The sequence below is a fragment of the Corvus kubaryi genome, unplaced genomic scaffold (assembly GCF_017639235.1).
Source record: "Corvus kubaryi isolate FWS band 111438036 unplaced genomic scaffold, C.kubaryi_AGA036_p1.0 37308, whole genome shotgun sequence".
Lineage (NCBI taxonomy): Eukaryota > Metazoa > Chordata > Aves > Passeriformes > Corvidae > Corvus > Corvus kubaryi.
The window spans coordinates 6735851-6757278 of record NW_024581096.1 but is presented as its reverse complement, the minus strand read 5'-3'; the positions used below and the strand labels follow the sequence as shown (position 1 = coordinate 6757278).

Below are 21428 nucleotides of genomic sequence, written 5' to 3'. Positions count from 1 at the left end.
TGGAGCCACACTGTGTAAGGCTCCATGTACAGAAGGAATAAAAAAGAGAAAGGAAAATAAAAAGGCTTTCAAAGTCCATACAAACTGCAACATCTCTATGTAGCTCTTACAGTGTCTACTGACAGAATAAACAACAGTTTTGTTTATCTATTAATGTATTCTAACAGAAGAAACCAAGTTGAGTTGTATAAATTCACATAATTTTTAATTCAACCATGATTATGTGTCAGGAAGGCTTTCTTATTTTTCAGAAAGGAATTTCAACCAGAATGTTTAGTAACAAATATCAGGGAAAAAATTGTGATTTTGAGATGAGAATTTCTGCTTACCCAGAAATGACACTGTGAAAAATTTTAAATCTCTTTCCATCGAAGTAGAATTGTATCAATAACATTTGAAAATGAAGTGTGGTACTTGACATTCACTTCCCCTTGCACAAATTTTAGAAAATATACAAGTTGAAATAAATGGGCTTTCAACAAACCACTATTTTAATATCAACATACCTATTTTTTAGCATTGCTATCTCAGTGCCACATCAGTATCTGATATGTTAGCATGATTATATGTGATAAAAACCAAGATACTCATCTCTGTAACGTATTGCAATGTTTCCAGCAGCTTGAATTTATCCCCATTAATATACTGAGTTAATGGCACTGATCACAGTACTGGAGAAGCAGGGTAAGGAAGCTCTATTGCCTGTTTCAGCAACATCCTCCTTGACTGTCACATGAGGGGAGGAAGCAAAAGCTGCACGAAAGGATAACAAAGCAAAGTGTCAGTGCAGCTAGTGGATAGAGCTGCCCGCTGGTGTTAAGCTGACAAATATGGCTGAGTAATTTGAGATGTTTCAGACCCACAACCCAGAGGATGTCCACCACACCCCCTCTACTGGAAAACTATTGCCATCAGACCCTGGAGCTCACTGAAGTCAGTCTGCAATCTTCTTTACACAGCCTCTTGAATTAGGGCTCTGCCTTACGAAGGAAGGTCATTACATTGTAAGAACAGCACTTGGGTTTAAAAGTAGAAACACATGCTCAAGGAAATGATGGCAGTAAGCAGACTAGCACTGAGTCTTGTGCATTTGTGGGCAAATACAACACAAGTTACCAAGGTAGCCTCTAGCCAAGAAAAACACAATGCCTTTAAGCTGTATTTCAGTGACTGCAGATGCCAACAGCACCAACTGGTTTAGTGAAACAAATTTTGTAGATAAATTATTTCAATGCCCAGAGTTGATTAAAATTTTTTTGTGTGTTTCTAGCTGTGTAATCAAAATGTTACTAAATCGGTGATGTGCTGTCATCACTTTCCACACTAAGGAACAGTTCAGAGTATCTGCATTAAAAGATCCTAGATGAATGCTAAAATGAAAGTGTTTGTTAGGCAGTTGTTTCTTAAATGTGAGAGTTTGATACTGGCATGAAAACACAACTGATTATATTCACACAAGTAACAGCTATTTTATTCATACCTTCTGCAGAGAAAAAAAAGATTTGCTGGATGACTCGTGTCTAATACAGAAATCTAGAAAAACAACACTAATTGCCTTACAAATAATAACTAACTAAACCAGAAGTAGCACAGAAGTGATTTTCCACAACCCAAGGGACACTTTGTGGTGTGTTACTATATTTCCTCCTTTAAACTTCGCACCACAATGGAGTTTGCTAAACCTCAAGGTTTTGCAAGCGAGCTCTCTCTGAACTTTGAAACTTCCAGAAAGAAGTTTGCACAGACAAATATTTTCCAATTTAATGTAACTTTTCCTCCCTTTAACTCAGAAGAAGTAATTCTGTTCTAAAAGCAAAGTACTTTTTTTAGACTTGAAAAGATAATCATTTTTTACATGCAACAGATGAAACATGAAAAGACTGACACAATCAGATGCCCAACTCTTTTTGTATAGTTGAATTTTCCACTGGAATGCTCTCAGCTCTCCATCCCCATTTGTTTTTCTCGTTGCTTTCTGCCCCACTGACCATCATCCACATTCATTCCCTGCAGATTTCCTAAGAGGATGTACAGTGATCACCAAAGTATCCAAAGAAAGCTGAAATTCTCTGAATACTCACATACCTAGGTAGCTCTTGCATAATCAGAAGTTACTATTTTACAGCTCCTTTCAATTACATTAGCACAAAGGGGTGAGTTCCTAAGAGAGGCTCCTGTCTTCCCCTCAGCATAAACAGTGAAAAGCCTTCTGCCTGTTCATGGATGCTGCAGTGGAATATAAAGACTCAAACATGTTTCAGAAGTCTGACGCATTAGATGTGCTTTTACATACTGGCTTTGCATTTTTAAGAGTTTACTTTGAGTTTGCTAAATTTTTGAGATATAATCTAAGAAGAAAATACAACCAATTAAATCTAATTTTAAGGTTTATTTACTAATTTTTACAAGATCTCACTGTATGTCTTGACTCCATATGGGGGCCTTGTTTTATAGAGAACCTGGCATTGTATTTACGCCACATTCTGAAGTCAGTAAAATCTAACAATACATGTTTGCAATTCCCACTCTTCCCACACTCCACCTTCTAAGTCCTATTCTACTGGCACAATACACTAAACATATGGTTATCAAATGTTGCTTAACCTACGTGCTAGAAAAGTCAAGACACAATAAAAAGGATCAGTGCCCAGAACCTCAGCTGGTGTAAATTATCATAGCAGTGTGGAACTGATGTTACTAAATTGATATACGTAAGCTGAGTAACCAGGCCCTGCTGAAAGCTTTTCTGTGTTCGATTACTGAACCTCATCATCTAGTCAGTTCACCACACATGTGAACACAAGATCTACAGAAAAACTTAGATATTATAATATATGAAAAGAGTAATCTCTATTATTCAACATGAAAAAAAAGCTGATTGAAAGCATTATTTTTCATTCAAATTCAAAATTATACTACCAAATTTCATCAACACAGAAAAGCTTCTAGCCCACTGTGACTAATCTGTTGTAAACAAATACAAAATTCAGATAGTCACTTACATTACCAGGCTGGTAAATGGAGAACTTAATGAATAAAATATTTTTTCATTCATCACTGTTTTATTGAACAATTTCACTGGGACAAAAAATTGTAGCACAACATGTCTGTTACATCCATCAAAGGCTGCCTGGTCTTGTCAGTGCCCCCACTAGTGTAAATTTTTGAAAGACCTTTACAGATTTACCAAGTATTACTGCAAAAGTGTGACTGATGAAGGTATGAATTGAACTAAAATCATCTAATTTGCTGAATCCATGTATTAACCATAAGACATGCTTCATTCATCCATTCCAAAACTGCATGGACAAGAAACAAAGTAATAATGGGAGACAGGGGTATTCCATATTCACACCGTTAAAGTTTCACTGAGCTGTGATTCTGGTAATATCTTTTCAGACATTATAATAATCTTCTTTTTGGAGCAACCATTTAGAAGACGAAGGAGAGAAAAGGAATTTTGCTTGCTAGCTCCAGGAACAACAGACAAGCTGCCTGTAACAATTCTTGTGCAAATTTAGTATATTTGGAGAATAGAAAAAGCCAAGAGTCCTTTACATAGCATTAAGTTTTAAAAAGGGAAACTACATAAAATTAGGAACTTAAAGAAAATTAACTGTGCAGCTAAAAAGGTAAAATGCTTGCAGGTGGCACAGAAAAAAATACCATAATTAGAGGCTCAGAGTATATTTATACTGCTACAGAAGACTTTAAAATAAACAAAAAAGCTTTCAACAGTTGCAGTAAGGAAAAGGATGGTATTAGAGGTAAAAGAAGTCATGTCTAAAAGAAGAAAAGAGAAAACAAAAGAAAGGAAATTCTGGCAAATTAAATGGAAACCACAAATGTTGACCTACTAACCATAGAGTAGAACTCATTGCTTAAATCACCACTGAAGCTGAAAAGTAAATTGAAATCCACTCTAGTCTATGTTGGTGTGCTGGACTGCAAACTGCACAGCCTCTTGAGCTGCTACATGTACTTTTCTGCTGTTTCTTTTCTGAGTACAGTGATTTATAAGATTGTGTGGAGTGGACTGATAGCCACTTCATCTTAAATCAACTGGTTCAATCCAGTGTCATACAGGAGTTAACACATCCATGCTTTTCCTGAAGAAAGCTCCTTATCTGACAGCCCACTTAGCTAAAAAGGACCTCCTGTCTGACCAGAACAGCTGTTGTAATGTGCACAACTGTCAGCCAAAGTTTTGTAATATTTATTCATCCTACAGAGACACTTCACTTCTCCTGAAAAGATACTTCACGTATGCCTGCTCTTATGCTTCCTCTTAACAGTGAAACAATGATCTCATCCTTGTCTAGAGGGATCCCTGTAATGCACCTATGCATCATAAGCACTCCACCTAAAGCACCTGTACCTCATATTTATTGATTCCATATGCACTATCTCTTATACAACAGGGAGGGGAATCAAAGTGCCTCAGATGATGAGAAGGGATAGTGATGTGCTGTGGTCTGGAGCAACCTATGCACAGGACTACTCCCAGGAATGCCAGCTGAGGTCCAGCAACACTATCAGCCACAGAAATGCTTTTATATTTTAGTTGTTTGAGGATACGTATTTCACTGTTCACTGACTTTACTGTGCCAAGGAATCCAAAGTCTGTATGTACAATGTTAAAAATTTGCAGTGAGTCCATTAAGTACATATTATGATAAGCAGATTTATGTAATTGAGGTGCCCCTTTATTTTTTAATTTTAAAATAGAACCTGCTGAAGTAAAATCAAAAGTAAAAACAAGTCTGTCTTCTTCAGCATTTCTGTGTGATAGCAGATTTCTCTAGACAAGATTATGAAACCATCAGAGGCCTTTTACTATGTCTCACAAGTAGTGGTGAATGCTTTACAAATTGGTATTTCTAGTTTGTACAGATTTCAACTTTATTTTTTTTCTTTTAGATTTCACCTCTTATAAAAGACTACTGAAACATGTCCAACTGAGCTTCGCACTTAGCTTTCTAAGAGAGCCGGATGGTATTTTTGGCTTCTAAGTCTTTACAAAGAAGAAAACAGTCACTTAAAACAATGTACACAGTGCTTTGTGCACTTTTCCATCCTTGTTAACTCCAGTGGCCACAAGTGACAACACTTTCAGATTGCAAGTGACAGCTGAAAGAAATGTATTTTAAAGAAGATAACTAACTATTCAAAATTAAGAAACTGGATGCCTGAAAAATCAGCATAGCCACACCATTCCAGAGAGCATGGAGTATTGACAAATGCAAGCATGAGACAAGAAAAGGGGGAGTCAGCTAGAGAGCTGGAAGGTTTTTGAAATGGGTAAGTTGGGGTTTTTTTTACAGATAGTCATGTTACAATGGGTCTGGACAAATAAGATGGGTGAGAGTGAGGACAGAAAATTGCAGAGGTTGTAGAAGTAGCACTGAGATTTGTATGTGGATGGAAGCAAAGACAGGCTTCGAGAAGCTACTAGGATCCATTAACTTTTTGCACAAGTCTTCACCACACAACAGTCTACTACAGGGCATTAGATTTTTTTTGTTAGATTCTGTTATTTTATACAAAAGAAACAGTAAATCATGTGTAGCTGCCAAAAACATCCAACTATGCTTTGCCTTCCACGTCTTACTCACCCAGGATATTCCCTTCATGTAAGCATGTACTTTTCTTACAACTAGAAGAAATACAAATAACACAAAAAGAGCAGAGCATACTTATATAGAGAAAAACAGACTTCCAGATTAAGGTTCATATAACCACATAACTGGAAAAACAAGACAAGGACTCTCAATTATCCAACCCTAGAGTGAGCGAAACAGCATCTCAAGTGACAAGGGAAACAAAAACAGGGAAGAGGGTACTGTACAAAAATGCATGCAATGAAAGCATAGTAAAGTACTTTCCTTTAATGCAGCTTTAATTCTTATTTTACTTCAGAGAATTACTCAGAAGTGAAAATCAGACATCACTTTAAGTTACTGCTCCTTTTGCTTTCTCTCTTACCCACTGTGTTTTATTAAGTAATTTGGGTTGCCACAGATACTGTCTGACAGTTACGCACTTACAGGTAAAGTGTTAGACTATAAAATCCTAAAGAGTAATGCTGAAAATTAGCCTTGGTTAAAGATAGCTGTTTGGAGGACATCTAAAATTCACGTATCTTTTTTCCTTCACATAAAGCAGAGACACAAGAATGCCAACTTACTGCATATAAGGACAATTTTCTATTTTAGTGTATTCTTAGCATATCCAAGTATATTCTTCAGCTGTACCAAAAATGACTGATTGAATATAAGATCAATTTAAACTTAGGACAACTTGTTTAAATTACTATCGTTGCCCTAACGTGTTAACAAAAAATATAGAATGGAACATATCGAAAGATAATTTTACAGAAAACCTACTGAAAGGTTTTACTATACCACCACTCATCTCCTCTCTACTGTCTCTCACTCAGGTTTGTTTTTGTTATAATTTCAGTTAAATAGCTTAAGGAATATAAATAACTAGTACAGACTTGACACTCAAGACCTTTAGGAAACCTCTTTCAGAGATTACAGAGTTTTTGTAGCATCCTTGTTTTTTAAATAGACTGCAGGTACTCATGGTTTACTTCAGAATATAAGACAACTGACAGAGTATGCTGATTTCAGCAGCAAAATATGCTAGTTTTAACTACAGATTGTGGTTTGAACTAGTAATAAAACCTGAGACAAAAGGGCTGAGATTTTACCCTCCCCAATTCAGAAAAGTTCACCTGCGATGCTGAATGTCAAAATAACCTTTACAGTAATGAGAAGTCCAATGATCAATCCTTATTTATAACAACCTTTCTGCAAATAGCATTTTTTCTGTTCAGATAACAGTTAAACAGTATTTTCTGGAGAAGTGCATGTGTGATGATTCATTTGCATTTGCCTGAACATGTACATAAATCTAGTACTTGAATAAATAACTTCTGTATACTGTGCCCACGTCTGCAAAGCACCAAAACACTGTATGGACATGTACCCTTGTATCAGCAGCAAAGAACAATATTTCTAAGGGCTTTGTGTTTGGCTCCCCACATTCACACTGCTGACACTGTTCCAAGTTAACAGTCAGTGTGAGTGCAGAAGAAAAGCTGCTCAGCAGTAGGTGTGGCTCTGTGAAGTGTGTGCTCCCACAAGAAGAGATAGACAGTGGTTGTGCCTATTTCACTTGTTCCTTACCAGGTACAGAGCACAGTGTGTAAGTGTAGGATGGTTCCAACCTCATTCCAGGTCCTTTGCCAATGGGAGAATTACTTGTTGAACAAAGTCTGCTTAGAGGCAATGGAAGCCAGAACTAACAGCAATTAACAATTTCTTGTTCAAAAGCAGAAACTGTGTAATAAAGCCACTTTAAAAAAGTTAACATAAAACAGTTGTTAAGCAAAAAGTGTTTCCAGAGACCATGCCTCTGCCAGGTTCCGTTGCTGACTGCCAGAATGCCACAGGCTCTGTGACCCTCCCAGCTTCTCCAGCAACAGGAGCTTCTGTGGGAGCTGTTTCTGAGGATTTCTTCCTGCCATGTGGTTAGAGGATGCAGATTTGTACTTTGGGTTTTCTAGGTCCATGTCTCTGGAAAGATTAATATTTCCACACTCACAGCAAGCCACCACTTAAAACTACTATACCAGGTAGCACCAGACTCATCTATTTATTGATATTTTTTAACTCTCCAGCTAGAATTATCGCAGAACCCCTTCATGCTTGCTTGAGTAAGGCCCCCTCACTGCTTTCAGATTTCTTTATAAAGCACAAGGACACTAAGAGGAAAATTACACAGCTCAGTTCAGACGCAGTCCTGTACACACGAGAACATCCACATGTAAAACAAATCTTCCACTAATTCTAAAATGATATGAAATGCATAAGCAATCACTGATATGGAAAAAAAGTGAGCACTTTACCAAGTAAATGGGAAGCAATATTAGCGAATTAATGCAGAGATTTGTAGCAGTGGTACTGGAAAAGACATGGATGACCAGATGGATTTGGAGAAGATGCGTGAATGCAATGGGATGCTAAAGAGGTGAGTTGTTCTTTTGACTCTTGAACTTAAAGGTAATGGGCCAGAATCATTCTGCTTTTTAAGTGACAGTGTTTTTCATTCCATTACCATACGTTGCAGCAGACTTTCTGAAAAGTCTTTTAGCAAACATATTCCATGGGAAGGCATAAGAAAATGAATAATGAGTATTTTTCTCTTACTGCACCAAGACAGTGCTTCCCTACATTATATTGATCCACACGTCAAGGAAAGAGACTAAATAATAGGCAGTTGACCAAGAGTGCTGTCCTAGGTTACAATGTAAGATATAACCAAAAGCATGTATTCTATGATCATCTTCACAAGCTGTTAAAGCAGGTGGGGGCAGTGTTCGTTATCTCCTACCATGACTCATCCCTGATGACTCCCTCCAGGGGCTATCTCTGTTTAATGGGCAATCAAGGACCCACCACATGACTCATAGAATTACATCAGTCCATTGTGAGATGCTCAGCCCAGGGGGGAGGAGCCAAGCATTCCCACCTGGATATAATCAGGGGTTTGGAACAGCATGAGCAGGCTTACCTACTAGATTCCCAGGGGACAAGAGCTACAAATGGACCTTCAGGTAAAGACCAGATCCTTCTACGGGATAACTGGTTCAACAGGACCACTTCATCTGGACTGCTACCACCACCCTGACTAACAGGGCATCAGGTTGTATCCTGACTCTGTCAGTGTTCTTGTACTATTGCATTTATTTTAATTTTCCTATTAAATTATAATTCTGACTTGTGATCTCCCACTGGTTTATTTTCAAACTAGTCCATCTGCATATACAAGAAAGAAGAGAGATACACAGATATCTCAGGAAGGATATCAACCTTCACATATGTTGGGGTTTTAGGAGTTCTCCTTTTGTTTTTCCTGTTAAGGAATTTTCCCCATATGTGTTGCTAGGAGACAATAATGACTGGATACTTAAGAGAGACAAAAAACCTGGCCACAGCTTGGGGAGCGGTCCAGCTGACTACTCTGTCTTACATGGGGTTTCCTTGTGTAGGGCCGAGATGCCACAATATTTGAACTGGGAAAAAGAGATTGGGTGGACCCCCTAGCTCTCTTGTGCTCTTGGCGTTCGGAGGGGAGAGAAGCTGCAGTTGTCGTGAGGAGAATTCATCACCACTGCGGTGCTCTGCCTTCTGCTGCCTTCCTTCTACTGTGAGTGGAGCTCCGCTTGCTGGAGCGGCTGTTACACTGGGACCCTATTTAACACCCTACCTCACTAAAAGAGGGACTTTCTCACCATCTGCTAGGGTGCCTCAGGGGAAGCCCCAGGATCCCACCCTGGCCTTTCCCTGCCCCACTGGGAGCCAGGCTGCAGCCGCCCTGCCCCTGTCACCGCTTTGAGCCTTCGCTACTCTGTAGCCCTGCACCCCCTGCCTGCCCAGACCTCCCGGGGTCCCCGCTGCAGCTCTGGAGTTTGATACATCTTGTCTGCCACCTGGCATTTGTGCTCATTCCTGCCGTTCCAGCCTGCTGTTCCCGAGAGTCCAGCTGGGGCACCGGGATCGGCTGCCCAGGGGTTTGTGAAGCCTTTGTCCCATCCCTTCCCGGGATCCCAGGCCGCCGGTGCCGCGTGCTCCCCGAGCTCGCTCCGGAGCGCCCCCTGCAGCCGCGGGGGAACCATCGCACCTGCCCTGCTCACCGGGAGCCGCCAGCGCCCCTGCCGGCTGCGAGCGGAACTGCACCCGAGGGGAAAGGGCCCGACAGCCGAGAAGGCTGGCACTGGGTTTGTGATTGTTTGCTGTTACTGCCAGAGTTATTGCTGTTTGTTTGCCTTGTTTTATATATAGAACTGTTTTATACAAAGAACTGTTATTCCTATTTCTAATATCTTTGCCTGAAGGCCCCTTAATTTCAAAATTATAATAATTCGGAGGGAAGGGGGTTACATTTAACATTCCAAGGGAGGCTCCTGCCTTCCTTAGCAGACACCTGTCTTTCAAACCAAGACAACATAAAAAAAACCCCAAAACAGCCCCAAAGTACCATACAAGGGCTTAGGTTGGAAGGAACCTTAAAGATCATCCTATTCCAACCCCACTGCCATGGGCTGAGACACCTTCCACTGCACAACCTGGTCTAAAGCCCCATCCCACCTAGCCTTGAACACTTCTGGGGATGGGGCATCGACAGCTTCTCTGGGCAACCTGTTCAAATGTTTACCACCCCCACAGTAAAGAATTGCTTCTCAATACCTAATCTAAACCTGTTCTCTTTCACTTGAAAGCCATTCCCCCTTGTCCTATCACCACATGCCCTTATAAAATGCCCCTCTCATCTCTCTAAGGAATGGCCAAACTCTGACTGACAGCATTTGTAAAACTTATGGTCTCCTTAAAGGAGAGCTACTGAAAATAATATTGAAGAAGCTTAAAACAGGTTTTGTAGTAAAGCTGTTGTTACTTTAAGTGAATTAAGGCTTTCCTTTGTACACTCCAGCTGTGGAGTACCTTTAAAATAATTGAAAAGCCAGATTATTTCTAAAGAAAAGCACCTGGAAGCAGGTGCTATGTCCTAGTAATGCCCCAATTATCATGACTGTATCAACGAAAAACAAAAGCAGATACTTGTCAAGTGATTCCAGCAGAAAGGGAAACCTGGCTTTTGGAAGCTGACAGACAGCTCCTTCCCTCTACCTTTGGATGTGACTTGCAGTTTTACCAACAGGCCCTGGTGTTACACCTAGGGTAAGCAATGCACTGAAAAGGGAATCAAATATAGCAAATATATAGCTGACACTAACTTTTGATGAGGATGAGAAGATTAGCATCAGTTGATTAAAATATCTTAATGCAACAGATTTTTCTAAGCCTTCTTCACTCCCCTTAGAGAGTAACCTATCTATTCAAAATTGTGGTCTAATAAGAGGTAAAATCACCTCTTTAAATTCTGAGTTCCCGTGCTCAACCTAAGTCAGAAATCTGCACTTGCTAACTGAGTTTACTTTACATTAAAAATCACCATAGGCTAAGTTTGCTGACCACTAGTGGCAATCTAAAAGGTTATAACCACTAGCTTCTACAGAACATATTCAAAATTTGTACCATTTTACCACTTCTCAATAATGAACTATTATATATGTCTATAGCTAAGAAGACCTTAACACTCCTTACCAAGCCAGAAAAGGTTCTGTATATTGAAGTTAACAAGTTTAAGTTCCAAGCTCACATATGAGAAACAACCAATTATCCTGTCTGAAACACAGGCTTGTAAAACTCTCAGTTACTTGTAAAACGGTCTGCTACACACGAGTAAGATGTTGTTTAAATGAGTTGTTTGACTAGATGCATTCACCATGAAATTGATTCTTTTAAAGCATTATTTTTAAACTTGATACAAGTTAACTGCGTAAACTCAAAATGGGAAAAAATCTGGCATTATAAAGCGTAGGTTGCAGTATGAGTTTAGTATTTTACGAGGTTGAGGGTTACTTGAATGAGAAACCCATCAAGAACAAATAGCCATTTGTGAGGCAATAATTGAAAGGTTTAATACAATTAAACTATTCTGCTATTTCTATGCCAAGATGTGTAGTATAGGATCTATTGTTATATCACCACAGCCTGTGCAGCTCCAAAGTATTAGAAAGGCAATAAAACAACAAACAGAACATCCTTCAACCATAAGCACCAAAAATAAATCTAAGTTGTGATTTTTCTATAGCCTGAAAGTAGCACTATATCATAGCTTTGTTCTTGGCACTTCCAGTTATATTTAGTATTACTATCCTGTTATGCCTTTTATTGAGTGGGTGGCATGAGAGGGGGATAACTAGCAACAGGTTACAGAATATTCTTCAATCTCCAGCTCATAGACACAGTTTTCAGCTTTACAGTGGTCCAGATTTCAAAGAAAAAGAAACAATTGCAAGGAGGTAATGGATTTAAATATATTAAAAAACACCCAAAGCTAAAAATATGTTCTTCAATAACATTTTAGATTTGAATATTTAGTACAGTCCTATAAAAACAGAAAGATCATGCCAGTTTTACTGAAAAGACTAGAAATTGCAAACTAATGTTTCATGTTTGCTTCCACAACTGAAAAATGATTCAATTGTTTTATAGGGAATCAGTGTACTAACGGTACATTGCTAGTAACTCAGATCCTTTAGTGACTTATAACAAAAAAGGTCTACTTGGCAAAGAGTTAGAATTTTAAATATTAATAATGTAGTATTTCCAACTGTCCTCTCACAAAAGAAATTACCTCCTTATAAGATGAAGCATTAACAACATTTAAAAAAAATTAATATTATGAAGTGTTTTATATATTGCTCCAGAAAAGCTGGAAAAGATGCTATGTTGCCTACTGCAAAACTGTTTTGGAGATGAATCAAATTCTCAAGACTTAAGACTTCAAATAAGTAATATTTGCACATTGTACAGCAGTTTCCTCAGCACGCAGTGAAGAGTGCCACTAGCCACACTGTTTTATAAGACCAGCTGTAGACAGATTAATAGAAAGGACATGTCAGTCAGACCACAGGCAGTGCATCAGGAATTGGAGAGGGTAAGCAGAGATCATCCATATAAAATGGCTTTAGATGACTTACAAGCAATAAAACATCCTGCTTCAAAAGACATCTAATCCATCACAGCAGAAATGACTTTATATTAAAAAAAAAAAAAAAAAACAGTCCAGCTGGTAGTGTATCAGTTTGATGTCTGCCAGTTAGAAAGCACAATCTGCAAAAGGACTTGACAACAGTGGAAGAAGAGTATACTGAAAAGTGGACAATGTTTAGAAAAATCAAGATGAAACAGTGACATTTGTCACAGAAAACAAAAAATGTTTCCTTTGTTTCCTTGACAAGAGTTAAAATGTGTTAACAGGATCTATCTGTAAAAAGGTATAAATTCAATCACCTGGGTTTAGATTAAAGACAAACGTGGACAAACAAGTACAACTGGACCCTATAAAAAATACACTGGCCAGTGGTCTGATTAGATCTTTAGCTGTTCTTGTGGGAGGGGAGAGAGCAAATCTGCTCATTTTATACAAAACACATGCAAGACCATAATGCTTCTAGTAGGATTTGTATACTCCATTTTTAATTAAAGGTTAACATATCTGACTTTTCTGAATTTTGCCAGAACTGTAAGATAAAACACAAAGTTCTTTCCCTTTTAGCCTTGTCTGGTTTTATGGATACAGTATACGAAGAGAAAAAGCCAATGAAACTACATTTGAAGTTATATTCTACTAAAATAGCCAGGACACTCAAAAGGCATATATAAACTAATCCTTATTTCTGTGAACTGTCATTTAATTTGCACAATGAATTTTCTGACCTAAAGAGCAAACATGAACAGTTCAATTACTTGCTTTTCAGTATCTACAGTATATGATTGATCAGCTAAGTTGTTTGGTTTGCCTGCTTCACTGGATGGCATTTTAAAGCATGTCAGTAACAGACAGATAACCCAATAAACAACAATTGTGGTTTTGCACAAATACCCTGAATAACTTGCAACTTCTCATTCTCTATCTTCCTTTCACTACAAACATTCAGACATAGTATGTTTATTATCAGTTACACAGTTGATTCATGCTTGATACAACAGTTAAGAAAGACAAAGGATTGCACTTTAGATATAAGCTACACCTTAGTCTACATGCAAGAATATCTCAGCTTGTATCATATAAAAACATAAAGTGACATTATCATTAAAATGGCTTCACAAAAATTCACAGCTGAAGCAAAAGGAGAATACAATGTCTTGTTAATGTCCTAAGGAATACTGTTATGTCTCATTAAGCTCTTCTAGTATCTTGACAGACTATAAAGAAGTAAAACCCCTTAGTAAAAAAAAAAAATTTGAATAGAGCAGTCCATCTACTTATAACCAATCTGCAAAACACACAGCACAACAGAAACCCATTTTACAGGAAAAAACCCCAAACTTTTATGGTCTTACACTTTGATATTGGCACATACTTAGCACTTACACTTTGCAAGACACTGTGACACCACTGTGATGTAGACCATGCTCTGTCTGATACAGACAAATCTGGAACATTTTGATCCTAGTTTGTGCTTAAAGCTGAGAACATTCAGAAGCACGAAACAGCAAGGAGAAAAATTAGAAGAGACATCAAAAAGAAAGACAAAAATAATCCTTTTGCCTACAATTGAAAGTGTTAATATACTTTATAGCCATGATCTAGGCAGAAGGAAGCTAGTGCAAAGAAGTGGGGGTCAAACCTAGAGCGGCATGGTTCATTGAATGACCAAACAGAGGTTTACATATTTCCTTTATGGCTGCTGGCACTGGTTTTGGCCTAGAAGCCTCTAAAGAACAAAGAAAGCTCTGATCCCTTCTGGAGCCATTCATATGTGATTAAGATCCAACAATACAGCACTTTGATCCACTGAGTTACAGAAAGATTGGATGTTTCCTGAAGAAGTCATTTCGGGTGAAAAGGGAGGAGAAGAAAAGAAGAAAATTTTCCTGATCAGGTCAAACTTACTGAGACAGCACTCTTCTCACATTTGACATGCATTGTACTCTCTTGAGAATTTTGAAGCTTTGGAAAGCTGACAGATGACTGAGGTAAGGAAAAGAGGAGTGAACTGTGGTATCAGTGTCTCAAACTCAAAAAATAAATTTAACTTTTTGAAGATGGAGTAAGATTCATTTTCAAGAGAAAGAAATTTAGTTAGGTAATGCAAGGTATATTGCAACAAAGAAGGACATACAAATGTACAACCATTACAGCAAATTGGATGGCATCTTTCATAGACGTGTTTGAAAAGCTTGCAGCACCATAGTCAAAAATACATGCTTCCTTGTGCTGATGTAGATGAAAAAGGCAGGAGATATATGGGTAAGTCCATAAAAAAATCTCAAGAGAATGAACACCTGGTTTCTTTAAAGTAATCTTTCTATCTTGACACCAATATACTTCACATAACCCAAGAGAATTAAAGGCCTGTTTGAAGTTAGAAGAGCATGTTCTTGACACACCATTTGGAGTATTTACTTTTTTTCAACAGACATAAGTATTAAGCACAGGTGATGGATTCAGATCCACAGGAATGAACGGAGGCTGGAATGTCTAGACAACCAGGAAAGCATAACACAGGTGTGACAACTCTGCTTGACTATCACATTCCAAAATTTTCAGTATAAACTAAATAACTTCCATCATCTGTTGATATAAAAGCAGAAGAGGGAAAACATATTTGGCTTTGTCTACTACAAATGTCTATTCCTAATAATTTATTTTGGAAGCTAACTCTCCTTTTCATATTTGGGTTGGATGCTTCCAAGTCCACCTGGGAATGGCTCAGCTCTCTGGCTATCTAGAACAACAGTTCTTAGTTCAGAAAACACTTCAAATTATTTGTCACTGGTATAGTCAGACTGCTCATACTTCAATGTTTTACATGTGGCTGTCCTAATGGATGGCAGGTGAGTTTTTCCTCAAAAAGAAAATCTTAATGTTTTAAATTTAAACTCTAACTTCTTGAATCCTTTGCCAATGTGTGTGTTCTATGATTCTTCACGTACAAAACAAGCAAAACACATTATCTTTCCTCAGATGATTTTTAAAAACCAACAATGTAGAGCTGCACTGATAGCCAACTACCAAAACAGGAAAGCTGAGGTGAAAGCGAAGGGAATCAACAAGCTGGTAAGCCTGAAAGCAAAATCTATTGTCTGTGTCATAAAAGCAGATTTGCCACCAGTTTTGTACCATGAAAGAGAATACCACCCTCTATAAACTACTCAGTTTTATAGTGCTATAATGCCAGATACATATTAAATAAATCTTGAACTATTATGTGTACACAAGCAAGGCAATTAAAGGTTAATATGCTCCTTAAAGCAATATGAATTAAAAAAACATATGTGAAAAAAGCATTTTCCGCCTCTAAGAAGCTGAGATACAGTTTACCTGTTTTGGAATTGAAGTTATGGAAAAGTTTTACTTTTCCTATCACACACCTGCAGTATAGCATGTTCAGCAGACAGCTGATCAGTAAAAACCTCAGTAATTAATGTTTGATTACTCCCATCATAATTTCTTCTGCTTCACAGAAGATCATCTCTAATTAATAATTTAATTTTAATCAACTAATTAAATATGTATTAGAGACCATTTGCTATTACAAATCCAAGAAAAGGAGACAATTTAACAAATCCATTAGACAAGTACAAATACAATTTTTGCAACTATAGAACTGTAGACGAAAAAACCAGTTTCTTTTGAAAAACTGACAGTGGGTTGTTCCCCAGGACTGACCTGTGAATTAGCAGAGGGGCAGGAGTCTGGACAGCAGCACTCTCCCATGACATTTACAAAGCTGCAGTTCATCAAAACCACTGCTAAGGGAAGTGCTTGGTCTGACAAACCAAAACAACTTATTGATCCTATTTAGAATTAACAACAAAGGCATAAATTTTAATGGCAAGTAAGCAGTTAAGCCAGTTGCCAATTACTGCCAACCTGCAACTGGACACAGCCAACACCTGTGCTTTCAAAACTTTCTACAACCACATAGCTGAGATGTTTGACAGCCTAAGTGTGACTGCTCTTCTTCACCTTCAGGAGTTTTCCACTTCTCAGGGTTGTCTGTACTGCAAAACTACCGCATGTGTAACTGTGTGACAATTTTCATTATCTTCATTGTATTCTCTGTCTTGGAAAGTCTGCTTTGCTCTTTTCTAGTGACTGAGGAATTGATTTTTGGACATTAGCTTTCAAACAACAAAAAAAAATGCACTCTACTAAAGGTTGTTTTAACAGATTATGACAATTAAATTGCATACAGAGTACCAGTGTACTGCAGTTGTAACTCTTCAAGAATCTGAGTTATGCCCAGCTTCTTGAAGAGGCTTTCCCAGAAAGCCCTCTAACTTCCTTCCTCATTTAAGTTCAAAGTAAAAGACATAGCAAGCTTTTGACTGAACTTGTCTAAAATACATGTGGCAGAGCAGAGCTTTCACTTGGAGAGCTGCCAGCCCACCTTTGGCTCCCAGTGACAACCAAATACCCAGCTGCAGTTAGGCTGAAGGATGAGAATTTGGCATATCAACAGCAGTCAGATAGAAAAAAGTTTACTCCCAGGCTCCATGGTTAAATGATCACCTTTTTTGCTTTGACTGGCCACCCAGAATAAGGGAGGCAAATTTTCTCAGCATTCATCGGCCATGAGCAAAGTCGGCTTCATTTCCTATTCAAATTTCACTGTAGCACTAGAATGGTCCATGTTACTCACGGACAAAGGTGAATGCTGCAGGACTGAAGCCCTATACAAATGCTGGAGTCATAAATGGTGACTAGAGCTCCAGTTGTGAGCTTACATTAAAATCAAGTCAAGTATGCCCAGCAGAAATGAAAGAGAAATAAGGGGACTACACAGTTGTGCAGTTGTGAGATTTGTTTGTTTTTCTTTCTTTGTTTGTTTTTGGTTTTTCTTTTTTTTTTTTTTTTTTTGGTTGTTGTTGTTGTTCCTTTTGGGATTTTTGTTGGGGATTTTTGAGTGCAGGTGGGTTGTTTATTTGGGGGGATTTGTTTTTTTTTTTTACTTGGTTGGGCTCTTTATTTGGTTGGTTGACCTTTTTTTTCATTTTCTTGTTTACATAATTCAGCTCAAAGGAGACTCCAGGAATAGATGAAGAAATGGTGAAGGATATAGACAGCAAAAGAAAGACATGTTCCATTAGAAAAAGAGGAAAAGACACAGAACTTAAAGCAGAAAGTTCAGATCATGATTAGTTTCACATTAATTTTGTTTACTAGAAATTGCAAGCAGTCAATATGGGGCATTATTACATAAGAACTCCATCTTCATTACAGCTACTCATTTCTCTCCCGGGTTTCTCATTCATTTCAGAAGTCAGCTGAAATCTCTCATTCCATAAAGTTCGTATTTTGGGTCACAATCCTGGGTTTAAAAAAGTGTATTTTTCAAGTAGTATTGAGATGTTAAAGGAATACCACACTACTCCCTGTCTTTCAGACACACCTGAATCTGGAAAAGCTTCAATGGGAACAATTTTTGTAATTAATGCTTTCATTAATGCAAGTACCAACTGCAAATCATTTTATTATCCACTCTAGTTCAACAATACCACTGCCAAATGCAATGATCATGCATGCATCATCATGATATACCCTGAAAGCATGGTTAATAAAACAATATGGTAACATTTACCATCCTCATAACCAGTTACAGTATCTCATACTCAGCTAACAGAACACCTAGAATCCTATAGATAATCATATATATCATATATATAAGAAGGCAAAATATTTGAACCATGTCTTCAATAAATTAAAATTCAGATCTTGGAATATTTTCTTAATGTAAACATACTGTTGAGCATTGTGAGTTCAGAAAATTTGGTTTCTTTACTTCTATATCACTTGGTTTCATTCTAAGGGCATACCTACTTCAGGCATCACTTAAGGAGACATAAACAAGCTTTAGATTAACATAAATTACAATAGGGATACCAGCTGTCTTTCTCAAAAATACTATTGAGTTCTTGAAGACTTTCTATGTGAGAATACCATCTTATGCCCAAGATATTAATGAAGGAAACGTCATCTATCCCTGTGAGCTAAATAAGTACTATTTTCCCAGTTTTGCAGATGGAAAGCAGAAAGGAAGAACTAAAATCCTGAAATGGCAGGTTACTTCACCAAGTGTTTGATTACCAGTTTTGAGAAGTCCCACTCAGATGGGTAAATACTTCACTTCTGACTTGCAAGCAATTTTTTCCAATTTTTCCCAGCCACCCCCATCCCAAATATGTTGGAATAAGCTCAGCCAGGTAATGGCTAGCCAGAAGAAAAACAACACTTCTTTTTAGGAACTGACACCAGCTCAGACTTGTTCTTTTCTGAGTCTGTGCCTTGGACAAGGAAACTTGTCATTTCTACACAGAAACTGTCTCCTAAAATAGACTCACTTACAAACAGGCTCTGGCAGCACCTGGATCTGGCACATCTCATGACCCCAGAAGGGGAGTTGACACAGGTGAGTTGGTAAGGAGCTGTGACATGTTTTTGGGTTTTCCTTAGAACTCCCTGTCTTTTGGGAAAACATGGGACATTATTAGTGCTTATTGTCTAGCCATTCAATAAATTCCTTATGGAGGAGTGAATACATCCAAACTCTCAGTCAATCAGCTAGCCAAAAGTTAAACTGCCAGGGAAGGAACAACAGAAAAAGGTGTAGAGGGTTGGTTTGCTTGCAGGACAAAGAAGGACCTAGCTCTCCTTTACACATCATCTCTTTAGACACATAGAATGGCCGAGGCTGGAAAGGATCTTAAAGATCATATAGTTACAACCACCCTGCAATGGGCAGGGATGCCACCCACTAGCCCAGGTTGCTCAGAGCATTCAACCTGGCATTGAACATTGTGGATCATTCACAGCTTGTCTGATCAATCCTCACCATCCTCACAGTAAAGAATTTCTTCCCAATGCCTAATCTAAATCTACTCTCTTTTCAGTTTAAAGTCATTCCCTCTTATCCTGTCATGACCTTGTAAAATGTCCCTCTCCATCTTTCTTTAGGCTCCCTTCAGGTACTGGAATGACAGAATTTGGTGACCTCGAAGATTTCTCATTTCCAGACTGAAAAATCCCAATTCTCTTAACTTTCTACATAGTAGAGGTACTCCATCCCTCCAATCATCTTGATTGCCTCCTCTGGACCTTCTCTAACAAGCTGGTGAGGGCCCCAGAGCTGGATGCAGTGCTGCCGGTGGGTCTCACCAGAGCAGAGCAGAAGGGCAGAATCCCCTCCCTTCCCTGCTGCCCACACTGCTCTGGAATGCAGCCCAGGACATGTTTGGCTGTGAGTGCCATGGCTGAGTCACGTCCAGTCTCTCACCCACCAGCACCCCCAAGTCCTTCCGGGCAGTGCTGCTCTCAGTCTGTCCATGCCCACCCTGTGTTGGTACCTGGGACTGCCCCAGGGCAGCACTTGGTCTTGTTAAACCTCATCAGATTCCCATGGGCCCACTTCTCGAGCTTGTCCAGATCAAATGTTGGGAAGCAGTAAACTATAGTAATTTAGAATTATGAAAAAATAAGGATTTTTTACTAAGTTCTTTCCCAGTATTTACTAGCAAAATGAATTTTAGGTTGTAAACACAGTAAGTTTTCTCATCTACATGTCTCAACTTTTTTGGGAAACTATGCTATGTCCATATTAAGTGTTCATTTTTTTCCCCCTTCAGGTAACTTTGAATCCACAAATTCAGTGGGTTTAAAATAGAGTAAAACTAAGTTTATACAAATCATATTTTGTTAGCAAATCTATCTCTTATTTTTATGGGTAAATATATGCACAGAGAATTGCAGTATATTGGACAAATTTTTGCCATTCCATCACATTGATGGCTATATCAGGAGTTCCAGTGCTATGTATATGTCACACGTATAGTTGTCCAAAAGATAGCTGAGACTTCTGCTTGGCATGAAGCCAAGGAGAAAAGATTCCAAAGCCCATTAACAGTGCATCATGACTGGAAATTTAAGAATCTTGTGGAACAATAAACTGTCTAGAAAGAAAATGAGAAAAATAATAAAATTCAATCAGAGGGTTAATATATTTTTATTAGTGCCTGGCAGCAAACTAGTAATAGACCATTTAAATGTGTACAGCAATATAACTGTCTTGTGTCAGATGCACAGTGGTGAAAAATCTGCAGACAGTAGAGTATTTATACTCTAGACAGTAGAGTATAACAATTAAAAAAACCCCAATCAACCAACCAATCAACTAAAAAACCACAAAAAAAAAAAAACAAACCAAAACACCAACCCCCCAAAAAACCTGACTAGACTTCGCACAGCTCTTATCTGTATTTATCAAGCTGATACTCTCTGGAATGTGGAGATTTTCTACAGCAATCAAAACATTACCAAATGTTTCCAGGCTATCAATATCAATAATTACATAGCAAGCACTGCTGGGAAACTAGAATTCCCACATTAAAATCCCAATCTAAAACACTCAAAACATAACTACCCCACCAATCTCTGTTTAAATAAGGTAAAAATAGCTGCTCAATGCACAGCAAATTTGCACAGCCCAGAAGATGACTGCTGCAAGGTAGAACTACCTCTCTGTCAGTGGCTGCAAAAAGTAATATGCTGAAGTACATCTAGCCCATTAGTCAAGAATTTCATAGCAAGTCTCAGGAATAAAATACTACTTTCCTCCTAACAGAATATAAAATGAATATAGAGTATTATTCAAGTTAGATTTTTACATGTCCTCAAATACTCAAGTCCTGAGAAGCCAGATTTTGGTTGTAGAAAGTCTTATGTTTAAATACCAAAAAGACTGTATTTAAAAAACCAAGGATGTTTAAGAAGTTCCAGGTTCTTTT

General features: G+C 38.2%; 1 protein-coding gene across 5 annotated transcripts in view; it reads right to left on the bottom strand.

Annotated features, from left to right (window-relative positions):
- ARL15 (ADP ribosylation factor like GTPase 15) overlaps window positions 1-21428 on the bottom strand; it is a 251984-nt gene that overhangs the window by 25874 nt on the left and 204682 nt on the right. The window contains exon 8 of one of the 5 annotated variants that reach the window (XM_042028366.1): window positions 330-753. The exons of the other annotated variants lie outside the window; for them this stretch is intronic. Within the exon in view, the coding sequence (XP_041884300.1) occupies window positions 730-753 (24 nt within the window). The 3' untranslated portion in view covers window positions 330-729. Of the gene's footprint in view, window positions 1-329; window positions 754-21428 lie in introns of those variants that run through there. 5 annotated transcript variants of the gene reach the window in all.